This window comes from Dendrobates tinctorius, unplaced genomic scaffold (assembly GCF_039654945.1).
Source record: "Dendrobates tinctorius isolate UK_male_01 unplaced genomic scaffold, ASM3965494v1 ptg000011l, whole genome shotgun sequence".
Taxonomy (NCBI): domain Eukaryota; kingdom Metazoa; phylum Chordata; class Amphibia; order Anura; family Dendrobatidae; genus Dendrobates; species Dendrobates tinctorius.
The window spans coordinates 87,618,612-87,642,039 of record NW_027361679.1 but is presented as its reverse complement, the minus strand read 5'-3'; the positions used below and the strand labels follow the sequence as shown (position 1 = coordinate 87,642,039).

Sequence of the window (23,428 nt, the reverse complement as noted above, 5' to 3'; positions counted from 1 at the left end):
AGTCATTTATAGGACATTTCATAACTTTCCCAAATTCCTATGAAAAAATATTCAGCATATTCTGCATTGAACTACTGTACCCAATTTATTATATATTTTAGGAGTCGGAGTCGGTCCATTTTATGCTGACTCCGACTCCACAGCCCTGATGACCAGACCAAATTTTACAATTCTGACCACTGTCATTTTATGTGGTAATAACTCTGGAAAGCTTCAGCAGATCTCGCTGGTTCTGAGAATATTTTCTCGTGACATATTGTACTTCATGATAGTGGTAAAATTTCTTCAATATCACTTGCGTTTATTTTGGGAAAAAAGGAAAATTTGGCAAAAATGTTGAACATTTTCCAGTTTCCAAACTTATTTCTCTGATTTAAGGGCATAAAAATTATGTCACATAATTGTTAACATTTCTCACATGTCTACTCTACATCACCACAAATTTTGAAAAAAGGTTTTTTTTTGCTAGGAAGTTATAAAGGTTAAAAAGTTGACCAGCAATTTCTCATTTTTCCAACAAAATTTACAAAACCATTTTTTTAGGAACCACCTCACATTTGTAATGACTTTGAAGGGCCTATCACAGAAAATACCCAAAAGTGACACCATACTAAAACTGCATCCCTCAAGGTGCTCAAAACCACATTCAAGATTAACCCTTCAGGTGCTTCACAGGAACTTAATGTGTACGGAAAAAATGAAAATTTAACCGTCACAAAAATTTTAGTTTACACCCCAAATTTATTTTCGCAAGTCTAAGGCTGTGTTCACACACAGCGTTTTTTTTAGCGGTTTTTACTGCGGTATTCACTATAAAACCGCTAAAAATAAGCTTCCCAGTCATTTGTATGCATTTTGCACTTTTTGTGCACATTGATGCGTTTAAGGGTTAAGGCTTCTTCCATGCGGTTTGAAACCGCTGCGGAAAAAAACGCATCAAAAACGCGCAAAAAACGCCGCGGAAAAATAGGTGCGTTTTCTGGGAAGGGATTCAGGTTTTTGAGCAGAAATTTTCTGCAACGTGTGCACTTAGCCTTACAGGGGAAAAAAAAAAAAAAATAGACCCCAAAATTTGTTGTGAAATTTCTCCTGAGCATGCAGATACCTCATATGTGGGGGAAAACCACTGTTTGGGCACTCAGGCAGGGCTCGAAAAGGGAAAATGTGCCATTTGACTTTTGAATGTAAAATTTGCTGGATATTACGGTTGGAGAGCCCCTGATGTGCCTAAACAGTGGAAACCACCCACAAGTGACCCCATTTTGGAAACTAGACCCCTCAGGGAACTTATCTAGATGTGTGGTGAGAACCTTGAACCCCCAGGCTCTTCACACAACCTTATAACGCAGAACCGTGAAAAATAAATAAAAGTCACATTTTTTCCACAAAAATCATCTTTTAGCCCCAAAATTTTTATGTTAAAAAGGATACCAGGAGAAAATGGACCCCAAAATGTATTGTGCAATTTCTCCTGAGTGTGCCAATATGTGGGGGGAAACTACTTTTGAGGCACAGTGCAAAGCTCAGAAGGGAAGAAGCAACATATTGGAGTTTAGATTTTGCTGGACTAGTTTTAGGGTGCCATGTCACATTGGCAGAGCCCCTGAAGTGCCAGGACAGCAGAAACCACCCTATAACTGACATCATGTTACAATGAACTAATCTAAGGGTGCAAGGAGCATGTTGACACCACATGTGCCTCACAGAAATGTACACTATTGGGCAGTGAAGAAAGAATAATCACATTTATTCCACTAAAATGTTGTTTTAGCCCCAAAATTTTTATAAGGGCTAATTGGAAGAAATAGACATCTCAGTTTGCTGTGCAATTACTTCTGAGTGCGCCAATACCCTACATGTAATTGAGAACTACTTTTGAGGAACAGCACAAGCCTCAGAAGAGAAGGAGCGCCATATTATTGTGCAGATTTTACTGTTATGGTTTCAGGATGCCATGTCACATTGGCAGAGCCCCTGAGGTGGTAGAACAGAAGCATCACCCATGAGTGACCCTATTTTGCAAGCTACACCTCTCAATGAATTCATCTAGGGGCGCAGTAATCAAATTGACACCACAGGTGGGTCACAATTTTATACCAATGGACAGTAAAGAAAAAATAATTAATTTTTACCACAAAATTTTTCTTTTAGCCCAAGATTTTACATTTTCACAAGAGGAAATGGCTAGAAATAACAAAAAGTGTGTCACACATTTTCTGCTGAATGTCGAAATACCCCATATGTGGCGGTACAGTACTGCTTATCCATACAGAGACACTCAGGAGGCATGGAGCACTATTTGTCTCCTGAAGCGCGGATTTTCCTAGAATAGTTTGCAGACTGCATACACAGAGCCCTTAAGTGCTAGAAGAGCAGAATCCCCCCCCCTTAAGTGACCCCAATTTTGAAATTACACTGCTGCCAAACGTGGACAACGAGGCTGTGTGCACACGTAGCGATTGTTAAGCGTTTTTGCCGCGATTTTCGGCGCGAAAACGCTTAAAAATCGTGTACAGAACGCCCCCCATGCATTCCTATGGTATTCCGCACATGCTGTGCTAATGCTGCGCTTTTTTCCGCGGCGGAATCGCATCGCGGAAAAAATCGCAGCATGCTCATTCTTTTGTGCGGAATCGCAAAGAATTGCCGCGATTCCGCACCCATAGGAATGCATGAGAATCGCTTACTTCCCGCATGTGGCTATGCCCACCATGCGGGAAGTTAAGCGTCTCATGTGCGGTTGGTACCCACGGTGTGGAGGAGAGGAGACTGTCCTCCAGGCCCTGGGTACCATACCCCTGTAAAAAAAAAAAAAAGAATAAAAAATAAAAAAAATCGGGGTATATTTACCTTCCGGTGTCCCGCGCTGCATTCCCGGCCTAGCGTTCCCAGTAATGCCTTGCGGCAAGGCCCTGTAATGACGTGGTCTCGTGAGATCACTATAGCAACGCGAGACCAACATCATAACAGGTCTCGCAAGGCATTACTGGGAACGCTTAGGCCGGGAATGCAGCGCGGGACGCCGGAAGGTAAATATACCCCGATTTTTTTTTTTATTTTTTTTTTAGCATTTTAACATCCTATCTTTTACTATTGAGGCCGCATAGGCGGCCTCAATAGTAAAAACCTGGTCACACTCGTCAAACACTGTTTGACGAGTGTGACCAACCTATCACTTTCCAAGCGATGCTTCAAATCGCTTGGAAAGTGCTTGAATAACGCACGTGAAAATCGCGGCAAAATCGCGATCATAAACGCGGTAAAACTGCGGTGAAATCGCGCGGAAAAAAACGCGCGATTTCTGGGAAGGAGTCTGGTTTTTAGTGAGCGTTTTAAAACGCTACGTGTGCACATAGCCTAAAGGTAGTTTAGGCACACTGGGGCTCAAAAGAAGGGGGGGTTGAAAGCGCAGAATTTGCCAATTTTTTCTTTTTTTTTTTGGCGGGGGGGGGGGGGGGGGGTTTGTTATTTTGCTTTTCCAGAGCCTTTATGCTACCAGTGACGTGAAAGCCTCCTATGTTTTCGTTAACAGAAGATGGATCAGATTGGGGACTTTTTTGTGGACTAAGTTGAAGCTTTTGTTGGGAACATTTTACATAACATTTTAGATCACATTTATCCTGTGCTATACGTTGAGCATTTACATCGGGGATTCCATCAAAATCTGAATGACGTGATTCAAATGAAACCCCCAAGGGATTCCATCAATATATTGAGGCAGCAGAGAGTTACTCTGGACTCTGACCTCTGTTCAGTGGAGTCCTTCTTTTCAAAAGTGCTTTTACGCACATCTAAAAAGACTGACACTGCCGCATTATAGGCGGCGTCAACAGTGCCTCCATCTGCCTCATTATAGGGAACCTTTCATCGGGGGTTCCGTCTGAATCATATTTCAGAAATTTACATGGAAACCTCGGTGTAAACGCTCAGCGTAGAGTGCAGGATTAAAAATTAATGTGACCCTAGAGTTAGGGTGATCTTTGGAAGGCAGAATGAAAAAAATCAACAGAAGTAAAAGAAATGGTTTTATTGATTTTTATTACGCCGTTCTTAGTGTTATACAATTGATTAGGAGAGTTTAATCTTCGGGTCGATACGATTACAGCGATACCATATTTATATTGGGTTTTTCTGTTGGCTGCTGTCACACTCTTAGGCTGTGTGCACACGATGAGGATATCCAGCGGATCGGCAGCTGATTTTACCGCGCAGAAACGTTGCATATCCGCATTGTGATGTACAGTAGCATTTAAAGCAATGGGGAAAAAAAAAAGCCGCTCTGCAGACGCTGCGGATTTTTCCGCGCGGTTCAAAATCTGCAGCATGTTACTTCTTTTGTGCGGTTTTCCACCTCCCCTGTCTCCAAATCCGCAGGGGGAAAACCGCAGTGGAAAACCGCAAGAAAACCGCATTAAAAATGGAAAAAATCCGCAGGAAAAATGCAGGTCATTTGACCTGCGGATTTCATCAATTCTGCGCGGAAAAATCCGCAGGGCCAAAAAGTACGTCTGCACTCAGCCTAAAAACATCAGCTCTCAGCCTCGCTCTTCCCACTTGCTCTGTAGCAGCAGCAAGTGGGCTTCATGTCACCTTTGTATTCTCAGGTGACATCAAGCCCACAGGTTAATAATGGAGAGGCGTCTATTAGACACCTATCCATTACTAAGCCCATAGTTAAATGGTAAATAAAGACTCGGCCAGAATAAAGTCATTTATTTGAAATAATCACACAGACTCCTTTATTGAATCTTAATTAACCATACTTACTGAACGCCTAATCACCGACTCCCTCTTCTCCTGCAACAAAAATGAACGAACATAAAATACTCCCTGTCCGAAGTAGTCCATTACCGAGTGTCCCACGATGATCTCTCGTGTAGAACAGTCACATCGGGAGATTAACTCCTGTCAGTGTATGACCGACAGTTCACCGGAGTTCGTGCTCTCACTTACGGCACCACTGCATGAGAATTTTCTCACGCAGCGGTGCCTCGAGAGCACCGGAGCTGATCAGCTGATGAACTACGATAAATTCTCACGGCGGCACAGTGATACACTGGGGGAGCGATCACCTCCTGTCAGTGTATCATCGGAAGCCGGGTAGAGCGGTCACATCTCCTGATGTGACTGTTCTACACGTGAGATCTTCGTGGGACACTAGTTATTAAATGGTAAGTATAAGTTGGTTTATTTTATTTTTGCTGCAGGAGGGCATCGGGGATTAGGCGTTTGACGAGTATGTATATTGTCTGTAATTATGTAAAAAAAATTTATTTTATTTTTTTTTTTTTTTACAATTGAACACAGGTGCCGGCTGATGGGACTACTCTCCCATCATTGGCTCATTCCGTCACTGTTATATGTGACAGCAGACATAGCTGGATGGGAGTAGTAGTCCCATCAGACGACGACTGGGTACACACACACACCTGCAGAAAGACACACACACTTCCCACCCACATACTCTTCCTCCTTCTGACATTTCCCTACTGCAGCGTTTTTTGCAGCAAATCCACAAACCTTTTTACACCTGTGGTATGCCTGCGTATTTGAATGACTCAATGTAAGTCAATGGCTGCAGAGCTGCAAAAAGAATTGACATGCTGTGGAACATAAAAAGCTGCGAATCAGGACGGAATTTTCCGCAGCATGTGCACAACACTTCAGGATTCCATGTTGCTTGAGCAATCCTTTTCTGATTTGGTGCAATTCCAAGCAAAAAAAACACTGCGGATCCGCAACAAATCCACAATGTGTGCGCATAGCATAATAGACATTATTGGTTCAGCTCTACTCGCCAATTCCAGCAGTTGTCATGTGACCACAAGTATGCGAATTTGCGTCCACATGACAACCACTCAATTAGGCTTTGAGTTGAATCGCATGGCCACATTTGCATGTTCAGCATTTTACATCAGTAGTTGTAAGCCACCTTTAGGAGTGGATGATAAATCCAGAAGTGGTGACGTGTTTATTATACTTTTCCTCTGATTGTCCCACTCCTGGTTTTGGCTTACACATACCGAGGTAAAATTCTGACCGAATACTGAACGTGTGACCGTGGCCTAACAGTGTTTCTTTTACAGATCTTGGGCATGTGGTTTAAGAGTATTTGAGGAGTTTTTTAACACATTTGTAAGCCAAACCCAGGAGTGCGTGATAAATACAGAAGTGGTGACGTGTTTCTGTTGTACTTTTCCTCGGACTGTTCCACTCCTGATTTTAGCTTACAAATACAGAGGTAAAAAAAAAAAACTGACCAAATACTCAACATGTGCACGTGGCTTTAGCATTGCAAAAGCTGCACTACTGGTAGAAAGTTTGTCCTGGTGTTATTAAACCTTTTAGTAATGTATGAACTCCAGTAACAGATGTGCTTTAATCCCTTGCTAATATATGAAACACATTTACATCTTTGTTGGGTCCCTTCCTTGCTCAAACACTATTACAGCCGAGACAGAGCCATATTTCACGTCTGAGCATTTGTGCGAGGATCGCCTCACACTGTACGGACTGGCCCGGCACTTCTCCTGATCTGAGCATGACAGGGTGATGTATTTCTATGCAGCTGTCAAGCTCAGGTCAGGAGAGCATCCTCAGAAGAGAAATATGGTACCTGTCTTTGCCCTTACTCCGCTGAGCTCTGCCTGATGCTTATAACCCTTTACATAAATCACTGACAACAGCATTTAATATCAGTCTAGGGGATGTGCCATATCACAGTATATAGCCCAAGTGATAAAATTATCAAGTCCTCTATAAAGGACTTGAATATGAAACTAAAGGAAAAATAAAAAAAAAACTCCCTATTTTTGCTCTAAAAGTAAAGGAATAGTAAAAAATTATATGCGCTACCGCTTTAAATGTCTAGTCAATTAAAATATAAAATTAAACAAGCACAATAGGTAAATTATGCAATGAGAAAACCCAAATCCTAGAATAGCGGGTTTTTTCTTGCTATCGCAAAGAATGCAATAATAGTAATAAAAACATCTCATCTACCCCTTAACCCCTTCACGACCTTTGACGCCACATAGGCGTCATGAAAAGTCGTGCCAGAACGACCCATGACGCCTATGCGGCGTCATGAAAAGATCTCCCTCCTGCGGGTCGGGTGAGCGGGTTCAATGAAAGTTCACCCGACCCGCCGGTACAGGGGGACCTAGACTTGACCCCAGGGATACGATCACTCCCAGTGACCTTTTTGTCACCCCCCTCACGTCTGATTGGAGCTAGCGCCCATGTGACGCTAGCCCTCCAATCAGATGTGGAGGGGCGAATTAAAATCATGGCTGCCTCGTTCCTCACTTTATCCCGTCCGTGGAAGCTGAGGAACGAGGTGCCAGACTGCCGCCCTATCACCACCGCTGCTGCCGCTTTCACCGCCGCCGCCACCACTGCCCTGTGCTAGTATATCTCTCTCCTCCGCCGCCTAATTCCAGCCCCTCCCACCTCCGCTCACTCACCCCTGCCCCCTGATCATCTCCTGCTCCCCTGGTCCTCCCCCAGCACCCCCAATCATCCACCTGCTGTTTCCACGTCTGCCAGCTCCTCAGCCGCCTACTGCCTCCTGTGCCTGAGAGCCCCCTCCTGTGCCCCAGTGATCACCGCAGAGGTCGCATTAACGCCTGTCTGGGCGTCTATGACGCACAGGCAGGCGAAAAAACGCCTTCAGATTAGTACGATACGTCCACGGGACGCATCGTTCTAAGCTACAGTGGCAGCGAGTTGGACAGAGCTGGGCCCCGCCCATGAATGTCACTGAACAAGCCCGCTAGCGGCTCGTACCTGTGAATCAGATCATCCAAGTCAGTGGCGTAACTACCGGGGTAGTGCAATTACATACTCACAGTCACCTCTCCTAGCATGTCTCTTGCAGCCCCCTGTGCTTATTCCATCTTCAATCTCAGCGATGTTCTATCTTCCTGTATTCAGCGGCCGCTCATTACCTATGTGCATAAGTAATGAGTGGCTCATTACATATGTGCATATGTAATGAGCGGCTCAGCGGAACCACGTGGATGCTGAAAGCAGGAAGAACAGCGGCGAGATTGAAGATGGAATAAGCACCGGCCGGGGGCTGCAAGAGACATGCTAGGACAAGTGGTGAGTGCCTCTGTCCTGTCCCCTCAGCTGCGCTCTGCCCTGTCACTGCGCTCTGCCCTGTCACTGCGCTCTGCCCTGTCCCCTCAGCTGCGCTCTGCCCTGTCACTGCGCTCTGCCCTGTCCCCTCAGCTGCGCTCTGCCCTGTCACTGCGCTCTGCCCTGCCCTGTCCCCGCTGCACTCTGCCCTGTCCCCTCAGCTGTGCTCTGCCCTATCACTGCGCTCTGCCCTGTCCCCTCAGCTGCGCTCTGCCCTGTCCCTGCGCTCTGCCCTGTCCCCTCAGCTGCGCTCTGCCCTGTCCCCGCGCTCTGCTATGCCCTTTCCCTGCCGCCGCTCTCTTCTCTTTGGGTATGTTCACACGTTGTGGATTGTGCTGCGGATTTGGCTGAATCCGCAGGTAAAATGACCTGTGCTTTACCTGCAGATTTTGTGCGGATTTCGCCTGCGTTTTTACACCTGCGTATTCCTATAATGGAATGGGTGTAAAAACGCTGCGGATTCCGTACAAAGAAGTGACATGCTGCAGAAAATAAACCGCAGCAAATCTTTTTGACGGTGCGCCGACCTGCGCCAAACGCAACCTGCTGCAGTTTGGTTGCGTCGGCGCACCGTCAAAAAGGCGCATGCGCCGCCAAACGCATACTGCGCACGGCCTGCGCCCCCTGTGATAAAGATAGGGGACGCAGGGCGCATGCAGCGTCATGCGCCGGTAGGCGGAGCTATCGGCGGAGGCGCGGCAGGGGCGGGGCTTAGCGGCGGCCGTGCGCAGGCCGCCGCTGCGCTCATTAACGCTAGTGTGAAACTAGCCTAATAAAGGTTTCTTTACACACGCGCACACACACCACACGCACAATGTCCCGCTCATCCCAGTCCCAAGGGTCTACTCAGTTGAGGAGGCATATGAAATTATTGCCTCTGATACTGAAAGTGAGAGAGTGGACCCCACCTTTCTCTATTCCTCCCACTCTTCCAGCGACACAGACTTGCCACCACCGAGATGTCGCAGGATGAGAAATCGTCCGGAGCCCAGGGAGGAAGAGTCGGAGGCCTTAGAGGAAGAGTAGGAGACCTTGGAGGAAGTCTCACAGCCAAGTGTGAGTTTCCCCCAACCTAGTGCTAGTCACGCCCAACCTAGCACTAGGTCTCCCTCCTGGACCCCCGTCCCTGAAAATTTTGCTCCACGGATTCCTGATTTCGTTCCCCAATCAGGAATCCAGTTTGAGACTGCCAACTTCAGAGAAATAGACTTTTTTAAAGTCTTTTTCTCTGAGTCAACCGTCAGTCTTATGGTGGAGCAAACTAACTTGTACACCCAGCAATTTTTGGCCGAACACCCAATTTCTTCATTCTCTACTTGGAGTCCCGTTAACTCTGTAGAAATGATTAAATATTGGGGACTGGTCCTTCACATGGGGATTGTGAAGAAACCAGAAATTCGCCAATACTGGAGTACTGATATTTTATATCAAACTCCAGTATTTGGCATGGTTATGACTCGGAAATGTTTTGAGGCTATTCATAAATTTCTTCATTTCAGGGAAAACACTGAAAGCCTTCCACGAGATGACCCGAATTTTGATAGACTGTTCAAAATTCGGCCAGTCGTCGAACACTTCAACAACAAGTTTGCTGAAGTGTACATTCCTGAAAGGGAAATTTGTGTGGATGAATCCCTCATCCACTTCAAAAGGAAGGCTTCAGTTCCGTCAGTACCTGCCCAGCAAAAGGGCAAGGTAAAGGATGAAACTCTACAAGCTGTGTGAGAGTACCTCAGGGTACACTCTCAGCTTTAGTTTACCAAGGAAAGGACAGTAGGATCCAGCCCCCAGAATGTCCACTTGCTCTGGGGGTGAGTGGGAAAATAGTTTGGGATTTGGTCCACCCTCTGCTTGATAAAGGTTACCATCTGTACGTTGATAACTTTTATACAAGCATCACACTATTTCAATCCCTCTCTGCCAGAGCTACCGTTGATGGCGGTACCGTGCGCAGAAGCCAGAGGGGTCTCCCTTTGCCGCTAATTGAGCAGCCTCTCCGAAAGGGTGAGACCCGAGCCAAATGTAGCGGCAACATGCTTGTGGTCAAGTTCAAAGACAAAAGAGACGTCTTTGTCTTGACCACAATCCATGGTCCTGGCACCACAGCCACCACCGTTCGAGGTACCCCAGCACAACCATCACATGGGGGGGGGGGGGGGGGAAGTTGATCTTTCTGATCAAGTCCCCCAGCCCTATAGTGTCATGCGGAAGGCGAAGGTGTGGTACAAAAAACTGGCTGTGCACCTCGTACAAATGGCACTGTATAACGCATGAGTGCTATCATGATGTGCAGGCCAGAACCACTCCTTCCTGGAGTTCCAGGAGGTGGTGATAAAGGCCATGATTTTTGGAGAGGAGGACGGAGCGTGCCCCAGCACCCCTGGAACTCAAGTTTCCCGTATGGTACCAGGGCAACATTTTCCCCGTGAGGAGAGAGAGAGAGGAAAAAAAAAAAAAGTTGCCGGGTATGCTATAAAAGGGGGACAAGAAGGGAAACTCGTTTCCAATGTGAAACGTGTCCCGACAAACCTGGACTGTGTTTGAATGAATGCTTCAGAATTCATCACACGTCCATGGACTAAACACATCCTGACACTCCACTACAGAACTCACCCACACCAGCCTGACATACACAACACCACACACACCAACCTGATGTAGTATCAAGTTGGTATGTGTGCTGTAGTGTACGTCAGGTTGGTGTGTGTGGTGTAGTATACACCACACACACACCAAACTGACGTACACTACGCCACACACACCAACCTGACGTACACTACGCCACACACACCAACCTGACACTACATCAGGTTGGTGTATTTAGTGTACGTCAGGTTGGTGTGTGTGGTATTGTATACACCACACACACACACCAACCTGACGTACACTACACCACACACACCAGCCTGACACTACATCAGGTTGGTGTGTGTGGCGTAGTGTGTCAGGTTGGTATGTGTGGCGTAGTGTACGTCAGGTTGGTGTGTGTGTGTGTGTGTGGTGTGTATGCTACACCACACACACCAACCTGACGTACACTACGCCACACACACCAACCTGCCACACTACATTAGGTTAGTGTGTAGCGCAGTGTATGTCAGGTTGGTGTGTGTGTGTGGGTGTGTGGTGCATACCCTACCACACACACCAACCTGACGTACACTACATACTTTCCATAAGCGACCTGGTGTCCGCTAATGATTGGAGCTAACTTTCCATTCAAAAAGTCAAACGGCGCTTCTTCCCTTCAGGGCCCTGCCGTGCGCCCAAACAGTGGTTTATGACCACATATGAGGTATCTGTGTACTCAGGAGAAAATGCCCAACAAATTTTAGGATCCATTTTATCCTGTTGCCAATGTAAAAATGAAAAAATGTAGGCAAAAAGAATTTTTTTTTTTTTTTTCACAAAAAATTAGTACTTTTTCATTTTACAGATCCATTTGGGAAGTACCTGGGGGTTCAAAGTGCTCACTATGCATCTAGTTAAGTTCCTTGGGGTGTCTAGTTTCCAAAATGGGGTCACTTGTGGGGGTACTCCAATGTTTAGGCACACAGGGGCAGTCCAAACATGACATGGTGTCCGCTAACTATTGGAGCTAATTTTCCATTCCAAAAGTCAAATGGTGCTCCTTCCCTTCAGGGCCCTGCCATGCGCCCAAACAGTGGTTTATGACCACATATGAGGTATCGGTGTACTCAGGAGAAATTGCTCAACAAATTTTATTATCCATTTTATCCTGTTGCCCAGGTGAAAATGAAAAAATTGATGCTAAAAAAAAAATTTTGTTGGAAAAATTGAAATGTACATTTTTTCCTTCCATTTTGCTTTAGTTCCTGTGAAGCACCTGAAGGGTTAATATTCTTATTGAATGTAGTTTTGAGTAGAGTTGAGCGACTTTGGTCGGATCGGGTTTCGTGAAACCCGAATGAAACAAAATAAGTTTCAGATGAAACTCGTCCGACTAGAGCAAAACAAAGTCGGAGTTTCGTCCGAAACCCGACCCCAATGCAAGTCAATGGGAAATAAAAGTCGGACGAAACTCCGACTTTTTTTGCTCTAGTCGGACGAGTTTCATCTGAAACTTATTTTGTTTCATTCGGGTTTCACGAAACCCGATCCGACCAAAGTCGCTCAACTCTAGTTTTGAGTAGCTTGAGGGGTGCAGTTTTTAGAATGGTGTCACTTTTGGGTATTTTCTGCCATATAGACCCCTCAAAGTGACTTCAAATGTGAGGTAGTCCCTTTAAAAAAATGGTTTTGTAAATTTTGTTGTAAAAATAAGAAATCGCTGCTTAACTTTTAACACATAACTTCCTAACAAAAAAAAATTTTGTTTCCAAAATTGTGCTGATGTAAAGTAGACATGTTCGAAATGTTATTTATTAACTAGTTTGTGTCACATAACTCTCTGGTTTAACAGAATAAAAATTCAAAATTTGAAAATTGCGAAATTTTCAAAATTTTCGCCAAATTTCCATTTTTTTCACAAATAAACGCAAACATTTTCAATCTAAATTTACCACTAACATGAAGCCCAATATGTTACGAAAAAACAATCTCAGAATCGCTAGGATGCGTTCTAGAGTTATTACCTCATAAAGGGACACTGGTCAGAAATGCAAAAAATGGCCAGGTCATTAAGGTCAAAATAGGCTGGGTTGTGAAGGGGTTAATGGAACGAATAGAAAAAAAAAAAAAAAAAAGACAGCTCGATACGCAAAAAAAAAACAAAAAACCTCACAACTCTAGAGACAGTACAAGGGTCTTGTAAAATAATTACAAGCGCAAAAATTTTATTGACAAGTTTGCAAATAAAGCTTTTTGGTCTTGAAAATGTTATTTACTAGTGACATATCAAAATGCATTATAAGATGGACCCTTGTGTGCTATACATTTATTTCTAAGTCTGACAAAACAACTTACTTATCTGAGTATGCCTACAGAAAACTAGTTCAGCAGGGAGTTGATTACTCCAGACTAGTCCTAGATCTTGTAATTATGCCCAGGGGCGGCCTACACTGCATCCACCACACAAGCAATATTACCATCAGGGCTCAGTAACTCATGCATGAGCCGAACATTCTGCCTTCTGGGCCATGCACAAGAAAGCCTGGCGTTTTCTCCCTGGCTTCATCAGCACACTGTGCAGTGGGTGAGGTTAGAAGATCTGAGGCAGGACTAGTCTAGGGAATCACATGGGGATTAAACACATTGAAAATTGCACCCCCACATCCACAGCGGAGAGCCAATGATTTACATACACCTTCACACCTGCTTGTTTACCCTCTATCTCCACCCCCTTCTTTGATTGACAGCTCTGGCTTCACAGGGTCAGAGAAGGGTAGAGACATATAGAAACTACGCAGGTGGGAAGGTGTATGTAAATGACTGGCCCCACCGTAAAGCATTGAGCGTTCGTACTTGGATTAAACAGTCATTCTGCGTTGACAAAGTCCCTTTAGGCTGTGTACACACGTAAGCGATTTTTTTTTCGCATTTAAGCGTTTTTTACCGGCAAAAACGCTTAAAAAAAAAAAAAGAAATCGCTTAAAAGAAGCATCCCATTCATTTGAATGAATTCCGCACTTTTTGTGCAAATTGATGCGTTTTTTCCGCGAAAAAACGCATCGCGGTAAAAGAGCAGCATGCTCATTAATTTCACAGAAAAATCCGCATTTCTAACTATTTTCTATGAGACTGGGGCCGCTTCAGAAAAAAAAAAAACGCATAAAAACGCGCGTTTTCTGGGAAGGAGTCCGGTTTTCATGCAGAAATTTTCTGCATATGTGTGCACATACCCTCAAAGAGACTGCCGGGTCACAGCACGTTGATGACCTAGGATTAGTGATGAGCATAAGTGCTCGTTACTCGAGTTTGCCAAGAGCGCTTGAGTATATACAGAGTATCGAAGCTGCTTGAAATGACGTTCGGATCCCCAAGGCTGATAGCCACAAAACATTTGGCCGCATAGTACCCGAACAGATCATTAGAGCACCCGTGATACTCAGTACATACCCAAACACCCTTGGCAAATTTGAGTAGGAGCACTTGCGCTCATCACTACCTAGGATATGTCATAAATATGAAAATGGTGTAAGTCTGACCCTTAACACCACCACTGATTTGCGCTAGTGGTCAGCAGGTGTAAAACCTGAGTGGAGCTGCCAAGAGCAGTTCCACTCAATCTGTAGCAGCCACTTCCATGTACTGCAAAATGACACCTCGTGTTCATTTTGAAATTTTACATCATCAGCCTTGCTCTCAATTTTGTCCAATAGTAGACAGACCTTTTAAAATGAATTTGTTGATTTACACCTCCCTAAAAAAATTTATTATTCATCCAAGTGCTGTATGAAAGTGTCCTGCTACATGTCATCTGGGCAAGAAACAGTCCTACAAGTCAAGGCTGAAAACAGGTCTGCCAGACATGCAGTGACCGAGGTGTATACGCCTGGAATTCATCTGTGAGAGACTCAGTCTTCCTGCAAGCGCCTCAATTCCCTGCACTTGTTACCACTGGAGCCAATCAATACCCGCTGATCAAATGTGGAATTTGCAGTTCTGTCTGAGGTTAAGAAACACTGCAGCGGATTGTCAAAAGGCCAGTGCGCAACAAAGGATGGAGTGCGGAGAAGATATTTTTCCCACTAGAACTATTAGGCTATGTGCACACAGGGCAGAATTCAAGCGGTAACTTCCACGGGAAAAATCTCATTTTAAATTCCTGCGGAAAAACTAGCAATTTGCAAGCATAATTAGCTTGCAGAATGCTAGCGTTCACCGAGCGATCTGTAGCATTGCTTGGAGAACTGATTGACAGGTTGGTCACACTTGTCAAACAGTGTTTGACGAGTGTGACCAACTTTTTACTATTGAAGCTGCCTATGCAGCATCAGTAGTAAAAAGATCTAATGTTAAAAATAATTTAAAAAAAATAAAAAAATTGGTTTATATTCACCTTCCGACGGCCCGTGCAGCCTTCACGGGCCTCAGCGATACAGCAATACTGTAGCGGTCTCGCGAGGAATAGGGACCGCTACAATATCGTGAGACCGCAACGTCATCAAAGGTCTCGCAAGGCAATACTGGGAACAGAAGCATCGCTGAGGCCCAGGAAGGCTGCGCGGGACGTCGGAAGGTGAATATTAACCCGTTTTTTTTACAGGGATATGGTGCCCAGAGCCCGGAGGACAGTCTCCTCTCCTCCGGACCATGGGTACTATCCGCAAATGTTCTGCTTACTTTTTGCATGGTGGGCACAGCCACATGCGGAAAGTAAGCAGAACAATGCATTCCTATGTGGGCGGAATCTCCACAATTCCGCAAAATTAATGAGCATTCTGCGGATTTTTCCGCGGGAAAATCTGCAGCATTAGCGCAGCATTGCGTAATCCCATAGGAATGCATGGGATGCTTTTTTTGCGCTTTCGCGGCAAAAACGTGTGTTGAAAACCGTCGCGAAAATGCGAAAAAACCGCGACGTGTGGACAATCCCTTAAAAAGCTCTAGAACTTTAATTGCCCACTAAATATAAAAAGGGAGGTAAGAAGTGGAGCTATGTTAAGGATGCAAGAGATCGTGGGTCTCCTCAGGAACCTCACTAGTTTACATGAATGAAAACATTCTCATACACAGCATAAGTTTAGCTTGCAGAAGAGAAGACTTAACTGTCTACAAATATCTCAAGGGCTGTCACATTGTAGAAGGATCATCTTTATTCTCATTTGCACAAGGAAAGACTAGAAGCAATGGGATGAAACGGAATCGCAAGACTTCTCCAGGTCAACAGGAAAGAGCATCAGGCATTGACATTGGATGTCAATTTATGCTTAGATGCGAATAAAATCGGTTCATCGCCGGAAAATGGGATGATAGACGGATCCCTGGACAAGAATTCTTTGTGCGATTTCGTACCGTTAAAATGGGACCGATTTTTTATTTGTTGTGTGTGACTCCAGCCTAAGTGGAGAAAACTGATACAGAGGAGCTATGTGGCCTCAGCACAGGTGCAAGAGGCTGTGCAGTGTGGTAGAAAAACTGTATGGCACTGTCGTCAGCACCGATGCAAGATGTGCTGGGTGGTAGAAGAGAAATGTGTGGCATTGCCCTTAGGACATGTGCATGAGACTGTACAGAATGGTAGATCTTTATGGTACTGTCCTCAGCACATGTAAAGAAAATGGTGCAGGGCACTAGAGGAGAGCTGGGTGGCGGCGCCCTCGGCCCGGGGGCGATGGGGCGAGAGCCGGGTGGCGGCGCCCTCGGCCCGGGGGCGATGGGGCGAGAGCCGGGTGGCGGCGCCCTCGGCCCGGGGGCGATGGGGCGAGAGCCGGGTGGCGGCGCCCTCGGCCCGGGGGCGATGGGGAGAGAGCCGGGTGGCGGCGCCCTCGGCCCGGGGGCGATGGGGAGAGAGCCGGGTGGCGGCGCCCTCGGCCCGGGGGCGATGGGGAGAGAGCCGGGTGGCGGCGCCCTCGGCCCGGGGGCGATGGGGAGAGAGCCGGGTGGCGGCGCCCTCGGCCCGGGGGCGATGGGGAGAGAGCCGGGTGGCGGCGCCCTCGGCCCGGGGGCGATGGGGAGAGAGCCGGGTGGCGGCGCCCTCGGCCCGGGGGCGATGGGGAGAGAGCCGGGTGGCGGCGCCCTCGGCCCGGGGGCGATGGGGAGAGAGCCGGGTGGCGGCGCCCTCGGCCCGGGGGCGATGGGGAGAGAGCCGGGTGGCGGCGCCCTCGGCCCGGGGGCGATGGGGAGAGAGCCGGGTGGCGGCGCCCTCGGCCCGGGGGCGATGGGGAGAGAGCCGGGTGGCGGCGCCCTCGGCCCGGGGGCGATGGGGAGAGAGCCGGGTGGCGGCGCCCTCGGCCCGGGGGCGATGGGGAGAGAGCCGGGTGGCGGCGCCCTCGGCCCGGGGGCGATGGGGAGAGAGCCGGGTGGCGGCGCCCTCGGCCCGGGGGCGATGGGGAGAGAGCCGGGTGGCGGCGCCCTCGGCCCGGGGGCGATGGGGAGAGAGCCGGGTGGCGGCGCCCTCGGCCCGGGGGCGATGGGGAGAGAGCCGGGTGGCGGCGCCCTCGGCCCGGGGGCGATGGGGAGAGAGCCGGGTGGCGGCGCCCTCGGCCCGGGGGCGATGGGGAGAGAGCCGGGTGGCGGCGCCCTCGGCCCGGGGGCGATGGGGAGAGAGCCGGGTGGCGGCGCCCTCGGCCCGGGGGCGATGGGGAGAGAGCCGGGTGGCGGCGCCCTCGGCCCGGGGGCGATGGGGAGAGAGCCGGGTGGCGGCGCCCTCGGCCCGGGGGCGATGGGGAGAGAGCCGGGTGGCGGCGCCCTCGGCCCGGGGGCGATGGGGAGAGAGCCGGGTGGCGGCGCCCTCGGCCCGGGGGCGATGGGGAGAGAGCCGGGTGGCGGCGCCCTCGGCCCGGGGGCGATGGGGAGAGAGCCGGGTGGCGGCGCCCTCGGCCCAGGGGCGATGGGGAGAGAGCCGGGTGGCGGCGCCCTCGGCCCAGGGGCGATGGGGAGAGAGCCGGGTGGCGGCGCCCTCGGCCCAGGGGCGATGGGGAGAGAGCCGGGTGGCGGCGCCCTCGGCCCAGGGGCGATGGGGAGAGAGCCGGGTGGCGGCGCCCTCGGCCCAGGGGCGATGGGGAGAGAGCCGGGTGGCGGCGCCCTCGGCCCAGGGGCGATGGGGAGAGAGCCGGGTGGCGGCGCCCTCGGCCCAGGGGCGATGGGGAGAGAGCCGGGTGGCGGCGCCCTCGGCCCAGGGGCGATGGGGAGAGAGCCGGGTGGCGGCGCCCTCGGCCCAGGGGCGATGGGGAGAGAGCCGGGTGGCGGCGCCCTCGGCCCAGGGGCGATGGGGAGAGAGCCGGGTGGCGGCGCCCTCGGCCCAGGGGCGATGGGGAGAGAGCCGGGTGGCGGCGCCCTCGGCCCAGGGGCGATGGGGAGAGAGCCGGGTGGCGGCGCCCTCGGCCCAGGGGCGATGGGGAGAGAGCCGGGTGGCGGCGCCCTCGGCCCAGGGGCGATGGGGAGAGAGCCGGGTGGCGGCGCCCTCGGCCCAGGGGCGATGGGGAGAGAGCCGGGTGGCGGCGCCCTCGGCCCAGGGGCGATGGGGAGAGAGCCGGGTGGCGGCGCCCTCGGCCCAGGGGCGATGGGGAGAGAGCCGGGTGGCGGCGCCCTCGGCCCAGGGGCGATGGGGAGAGAGCCGGGTGGCGGCGCCCTCGGCCCAGGGGCGATGGGGAGAGAGCCGGGTGGCGGCGCCCTCGGCCCAGGGGCGATGGGGAGAGAGCCGGGTGGCGGCGCCCTCGGCCCAGGGGCGATGGGGAGAGAGCCGGGTGGCGGCGCCCTCGGCCCAGGGGCGATGGGGAGAGAGCCGGGTGGCGGCGCCCTCGGCCCAGGGGCGATGGGGAGAGAGCCGGGTGGCGGCGCCCTCGGCCCAGGGGCGATGGGGAGAGAGCCGGGTGGCGGCGCCCTCGGCCCAGGGGCGATGGGGAGAGAGCCGGGTGGCGGCGCCCTCGGCCCAGGGGCGATGGGGAGAGAGCCGGGTGGCGGCGCCCTCGGCCCAGGGGCGATGGGGAGAGAGCCGGGTGGCGGCGCCCTCGGCCCAGGGGCGATGGGGAGAGAGCCGGGTGGCGGCGCCCTCGGCCCAGGGGCGATGGGGAGAGAGCCGGGTGGCGGCGCCCTCGGCCCAGGGGCGATGGGGAGAGAGCCGGGTGGCGGCGCCCTCGGCCCAGGGGCGATGGGGAGAGAGCCGGGTGGCGGCGCCCTCGGCCCAGGGGCGATGGGGAGAGAGCCGGGTGGCGGCGCCCTCGGCCCAGGGGCGATGGGGAGAGAGCCGGGTGGCGGCGCCCTCGGCCCAGGGGCGATGGGGAGAGAGCCGGGTGGCGGCGCCCTCGGCCCAGGGGCGATGGGGAGAGAGCCGGGTGGCGGCGCCCTCGGCCCAGGGGCGATGGGGAGAGAGCCGGGTGGCGGCGCCCTCGGCCCAGGGGCGATGGGGAGAGAGCCGGGTGGCGGCGCCCTCGGCCCAGGGGCGATGGGGAGAGAGCCGGGTGGCGGCGCCCTCGGCCCAGGGGCGATGGGGAGAGAGCCGGGTGGCGGCGCCCTCGGCCCAGGGGCGATGGGGAGAGAGCCGGGTGGCGGCGCCCTCGGCCCAGGGGCGATGGGGAGAGAGCCGGGTGGCGGCGCCCTCGGCCCAGGGGCGATGGGGAGAGAGCCGGGTGGCGGCGCCCTCGGCCCAGGGGCGATGGGGAGAGAGCCGGGTGGCGGCGCCCTCGGCCCAGGGGCGATGGGGAGAGAGCCGGGTGGCGGCGCCCTCGGCCCAGGGGCGATGGGGAGAGAGCCGGGTGGCGGCGCCCTCGGCCCAGGGGCGATGGGGAGAGAGCCGGGTGGCGGCGCCCTCGGCCCAGGGGCGATGGGGAGAGAGCCGGGTGGCGGCGCCCTCGGCCCAGGGGCGATGGGGAGAGAGCCGGGTGGCGGCGCCCTCGGCCCAGGGGCGATGGGGAGAGAGCCGGGTGGCGGCGCCCTCGGCCCAGGGGCGATGGGGAGAGAGCCGGGTGGCGGCGCCCTCGGCCCAGGGGCGATGGGGAGAGAGCCGGGTGGCGGCGCCCTCGGCCCAGGGGCGATGGGGAGAGAGCCGGGTGGCGGCGCCCTCGGCCCAGGGGCGATGGGGAGAGAGCCGGGTGGCGGCGCCCTCGGCCCAGGGGCGATGGGGAGAGAGCCGGGTGGCGGCGCCCTCGGCCCAGGGGCGATGGGGAGAGAGCCGGGTGGCGGCGCCCTCGGCCCAGGGGCGATGGGGAGAGAGCCGGGTGGCGGCGCCCTCGGCCCAGGGGCGATGGGGAGAGAGCCGGGTGGCGGCGCCCTCGGCCCAGGGGCGATGGGGAGAGAGCCGGGTGGCGGCGCCCTCGGCCCAGGGGCGATGGGGAGAGAGCCGGGTGGCGGCGCCCTCGGCCCAGGGGCGATGGGGAGAGAGCCGGGTGGCGGCGCCCTCGGCCCAGGGGCGATGGGGAGAGAGCCGGGTGGCGGCGCCCTCGGCCCAGGGGCGATGGGGAGAGAGCCGGGTGGCGGCGCCCTCGGCCCAGGGGCGATGGGGAGAGAGCCGGGTGGCGGCGCCCTCGGCCCAGGGGCGATGGGGAGAGAGCCGGGTGGCGGCGCCCTCGGCCCAGGGGCGATGGGGAGAGAGCCGGGTGGCGGCGCCCTCGGCCCAGGGGCGATGGGGAGAGAGCCGGGTGGCGGCGCCCTCGGCCCAGGGGCGATGGGGAGAGAGCCGGGTGGCGGCGCCCTCGGCCCAGGGGCGATGGGGAGAGAGCCGGGTGGCGGCGCCCTCGGCCCAGGGGCGATGGGGAGAGAGCCGGGTGGCGGCGCCCTCGGCCCAGGGGCGATGGGGAGAGAGCCGGGTGGCGGCGCCCTCGGCCCAGGGGCGATGGGGAGAGAGCCGGGTGGCGGCGCCCTCGGCCCAGGGGCGATGGGGAGAGAGCCGGGTGGCGGCGCCCTCGGCCCAGGGGCGATGGGGAGAGAGCCGGGTGGCGGCGCCCTCGGCCCAGGGGCGATGGGGAGAGAGCCGGGTGGCGGCGCCCTCGGCCCAGGGGCGATGGGGAGAGAGCCGGGTGGCGGCGCCCTCGGCCCAGGGGCGATGGGGAGAGAGCCGGGTGGCGGCGCCCTCGGCCCAGGGGCGATGGGGAGAGAGCCGGGTGGCGGCGCCCTCGGCCCAGGGGCGATGGGGAGAGAGCCGGGTGGCGGCGCCCTCGGCCCAGGGGCGATGGGGAGAGAGCCGGGTGGCGGCGCCCTCGGCCCAGGGGCGATGGGGAGAGAGCCGGGTGGCGGCGCCCTCGGCCCAGGGGCGATGGGGAGAGAGCCGGGTGGCGGCGCCCTCGGCCCAGGGGCGATGGGGAGAGAGCCGGGTGGCGGCGCCCTCGGCCCAGGGGCGATGGGGAGAGAGCCGGGTGGCGGCGCCCTCGGCCCAGGGGCGATGGGGAGAGAGCCGGGTGGCGGCGCCCTCGGCCCAGGGGCGATGGGGAGAGAGCCGGGTGGCGGCGCCCTCGGCCCAGGGGCGATGGGGAGAGAGCCGGGTGGCGGCGCCCTCGGCCCAGGGGAGATGGGGAGAGAGCCGGGTGGCGGCGCCCTCGGCCCAGGGGAGATGGGGAGAGAGCCGGGTGGCGGCGCCCTCGGCCCAGGGGAGATGGGGAGAGAGCCGGGTGGCGGCGCCCTCGGCCCAGGGGAGATGGGGAGAGAGCTGGGTGGCGGCGCCCTCGGCCCAGGGGAGATGGGGAGAGAGCTGGGTCACAGGACATCGTGGCCAGTCACATTCATGTTCTCCTGGAGATGGCGGCGGTATAATGAATGGCGGGCCGGTAATGGAGGCAGGTGGACTAGTGCAGCACTCCTCGCTCTGTAATCCCCTCAGTCTGTCTCCATCCTAACATGGTCCTCCACGGAGAAACTGTATGGCCGTCTCTTAGTACAGAGCTGCCCGGGCAACAGCCGTACAGTCAGGGCACGTACAACCAGGGCACGGCGCCTGACAGCCACCAGGACAGGCTCGGGGTAATGTAGGCCTTACACAGCCCTGGGACTCCCCTGAGCCGCGCCCCAGCAAACGACCAGCAGAACGGCCCGGTGTCGCGCCCACCTGTGAGACGGCGACCAACCGCTCAGCACTGCCCGCTACCCCAATACCCCAACCCCGGGCTTATCACCTCTTACCTTCGTTCGCCAAATCCTCCATTTTACCGCCTGAGCCGCTCCCACAATGCCCAGCGGCCGCTTTCACAGTCAGGGGGCGGACAGAGCTGGGCGGGAGCTAGAAGCAGACTGAGAACCGCCCCGCTCGAATCGCAACTCCCAGCGTCATTTACGGCGCATGCTCTGAACGCAGAGTGCAGTAGTGCGCATGTGCGGATCGTGTCACGTGGTATAGAAGGACCGCTTTTTCTGATAAAACGTTGGAAATTAGCAGTCATCTGCCAGACACTGTTACCTTGTGCTCAGAGCGGGCGGCAATTAAAGGGTGGCAGTCATCATCCCTAAGGCCTGTTTCACACATTAGTTTTTTGCTTCAGTTAAAATCCGCTAAAATGACGGACAACGGATCCGTTCTTGGACTGACCACAACGTTTGTCACCGGACTGTTATTTTAACCCCTTCACCCCCAAGGGTGGTTTGCACGTTCATGACCGGGCCAATTTTTACAATTCTGACCACTGTACCTTTATGAGGTAATAACTCTGGAACGCTTCCATGAATCCCGGTGATTCTGACATTGTTTTCTCGTGACATATTGTACTTCATGTTAGTGGTAAAATTTCATTCAAATAACTTGTGTTTATTTGTGAGAAAAACGGAAATTTGGCGAAAATTTTGAAAATTTCGCGATTTTCCAACTTTGAATTTTTATGCCCTTAAATCAGAGATATGGCACACAAAAACCTTGATAAGTAACATTTCCCACATGTTTACTTTACATCAGCACAATTTTGGAACCAAAATTTTTTTTTGTTAGGAAGTTATAAGGGTTAAAAGTTGACCAGCGATTTCTCATTTTTACAACACCATTTTATTTTTACGGACCACATCACATTTGAAGCCACTTTGAGGGGTCTATATGATAGAAAATACCCAAAAGTGACACCATTCTAAAAACTGCACCCCTTAAGGTGCTCAAAACCACATGCAAGAAGTTTATTAACCCTTTAGCTGCGTCACAGGAATTTTTTTGAATATTTAAAAAAAAATGAACATCTAACTTTTTTTCATAAAAAAAATACTTCAGGTTCAATTTTTTTTATTTTACCAAGGGTAACAGGAGAAATTGAACTGCAAAAGTTATTGTGCAATTTGTCCTGAGTACGCAGATACCTGATATGTGGGGGGGAACGACTGTTTCGGCGCATGGCAGAGCTCAGAATGGAAGGAGCGCCGTTTGACTTTTTCAATGCAAAATTGGCTGGAATTCAGATTGGACGCCATGTCACGTTTGGAGAGTCCCTGATGTACCTAAACAGTGGAAACCCCCTACAAGTGACCCCATTTTGGAAACTAGACCCCCCAAGGAACTTATCTAGATATGTGGTGAGCACTTTGAACCCACAAGGGCTTTACAGAAGTTTATAACGTACAGCGGTACAAATAAAAAATCATATTTTTTCCACAAAAATGATCTTTTCACCCCAATTTTTATTTTCCCAAGGGTAACAGGACCCTAAAAGTTATTGTGAAATTTGTCCTGAGTATGCTGATACCCCACATGTGGGTGTAAACCACTATTTGGGCGCATGGCAGAGCTCGGAAGGGAAGCAGCGCCATTTGACGTTTTGGG

At 52.9% G+C, this 23,428-nt stretch overlaps 1 protein-coding gene across 2 annotated transcripts in view; it reads right to left on the bottom strand.

Annotated features, from left to right (window-relative positions):
• Positions 1-21,993, bottom strand: part of RANBP3 (RAN binding protein 3) — a 126,329-nt gene extending 104,336 nt beyond the window's left edge. The window contains exon 1 of one of the 2 annotated variants that reach the window (XM_073544421.1): positions 21,817-21,993. In XM_073544421.1, coding sequence (XP_073400522.1) covers positions 21,817-21,838 — 22 coding nt within the window. In that variant the 5' untranslated portion in view covers positions 21,839-21,993. The remainder of the gene's footprint in view (positions 1-21,816) is intronic. The other variant, XM_073544412.1, reaches the window with a different exon arrangement.
• Positions 21,994-23,428: the final 1,435 nt, after the last annotated feature.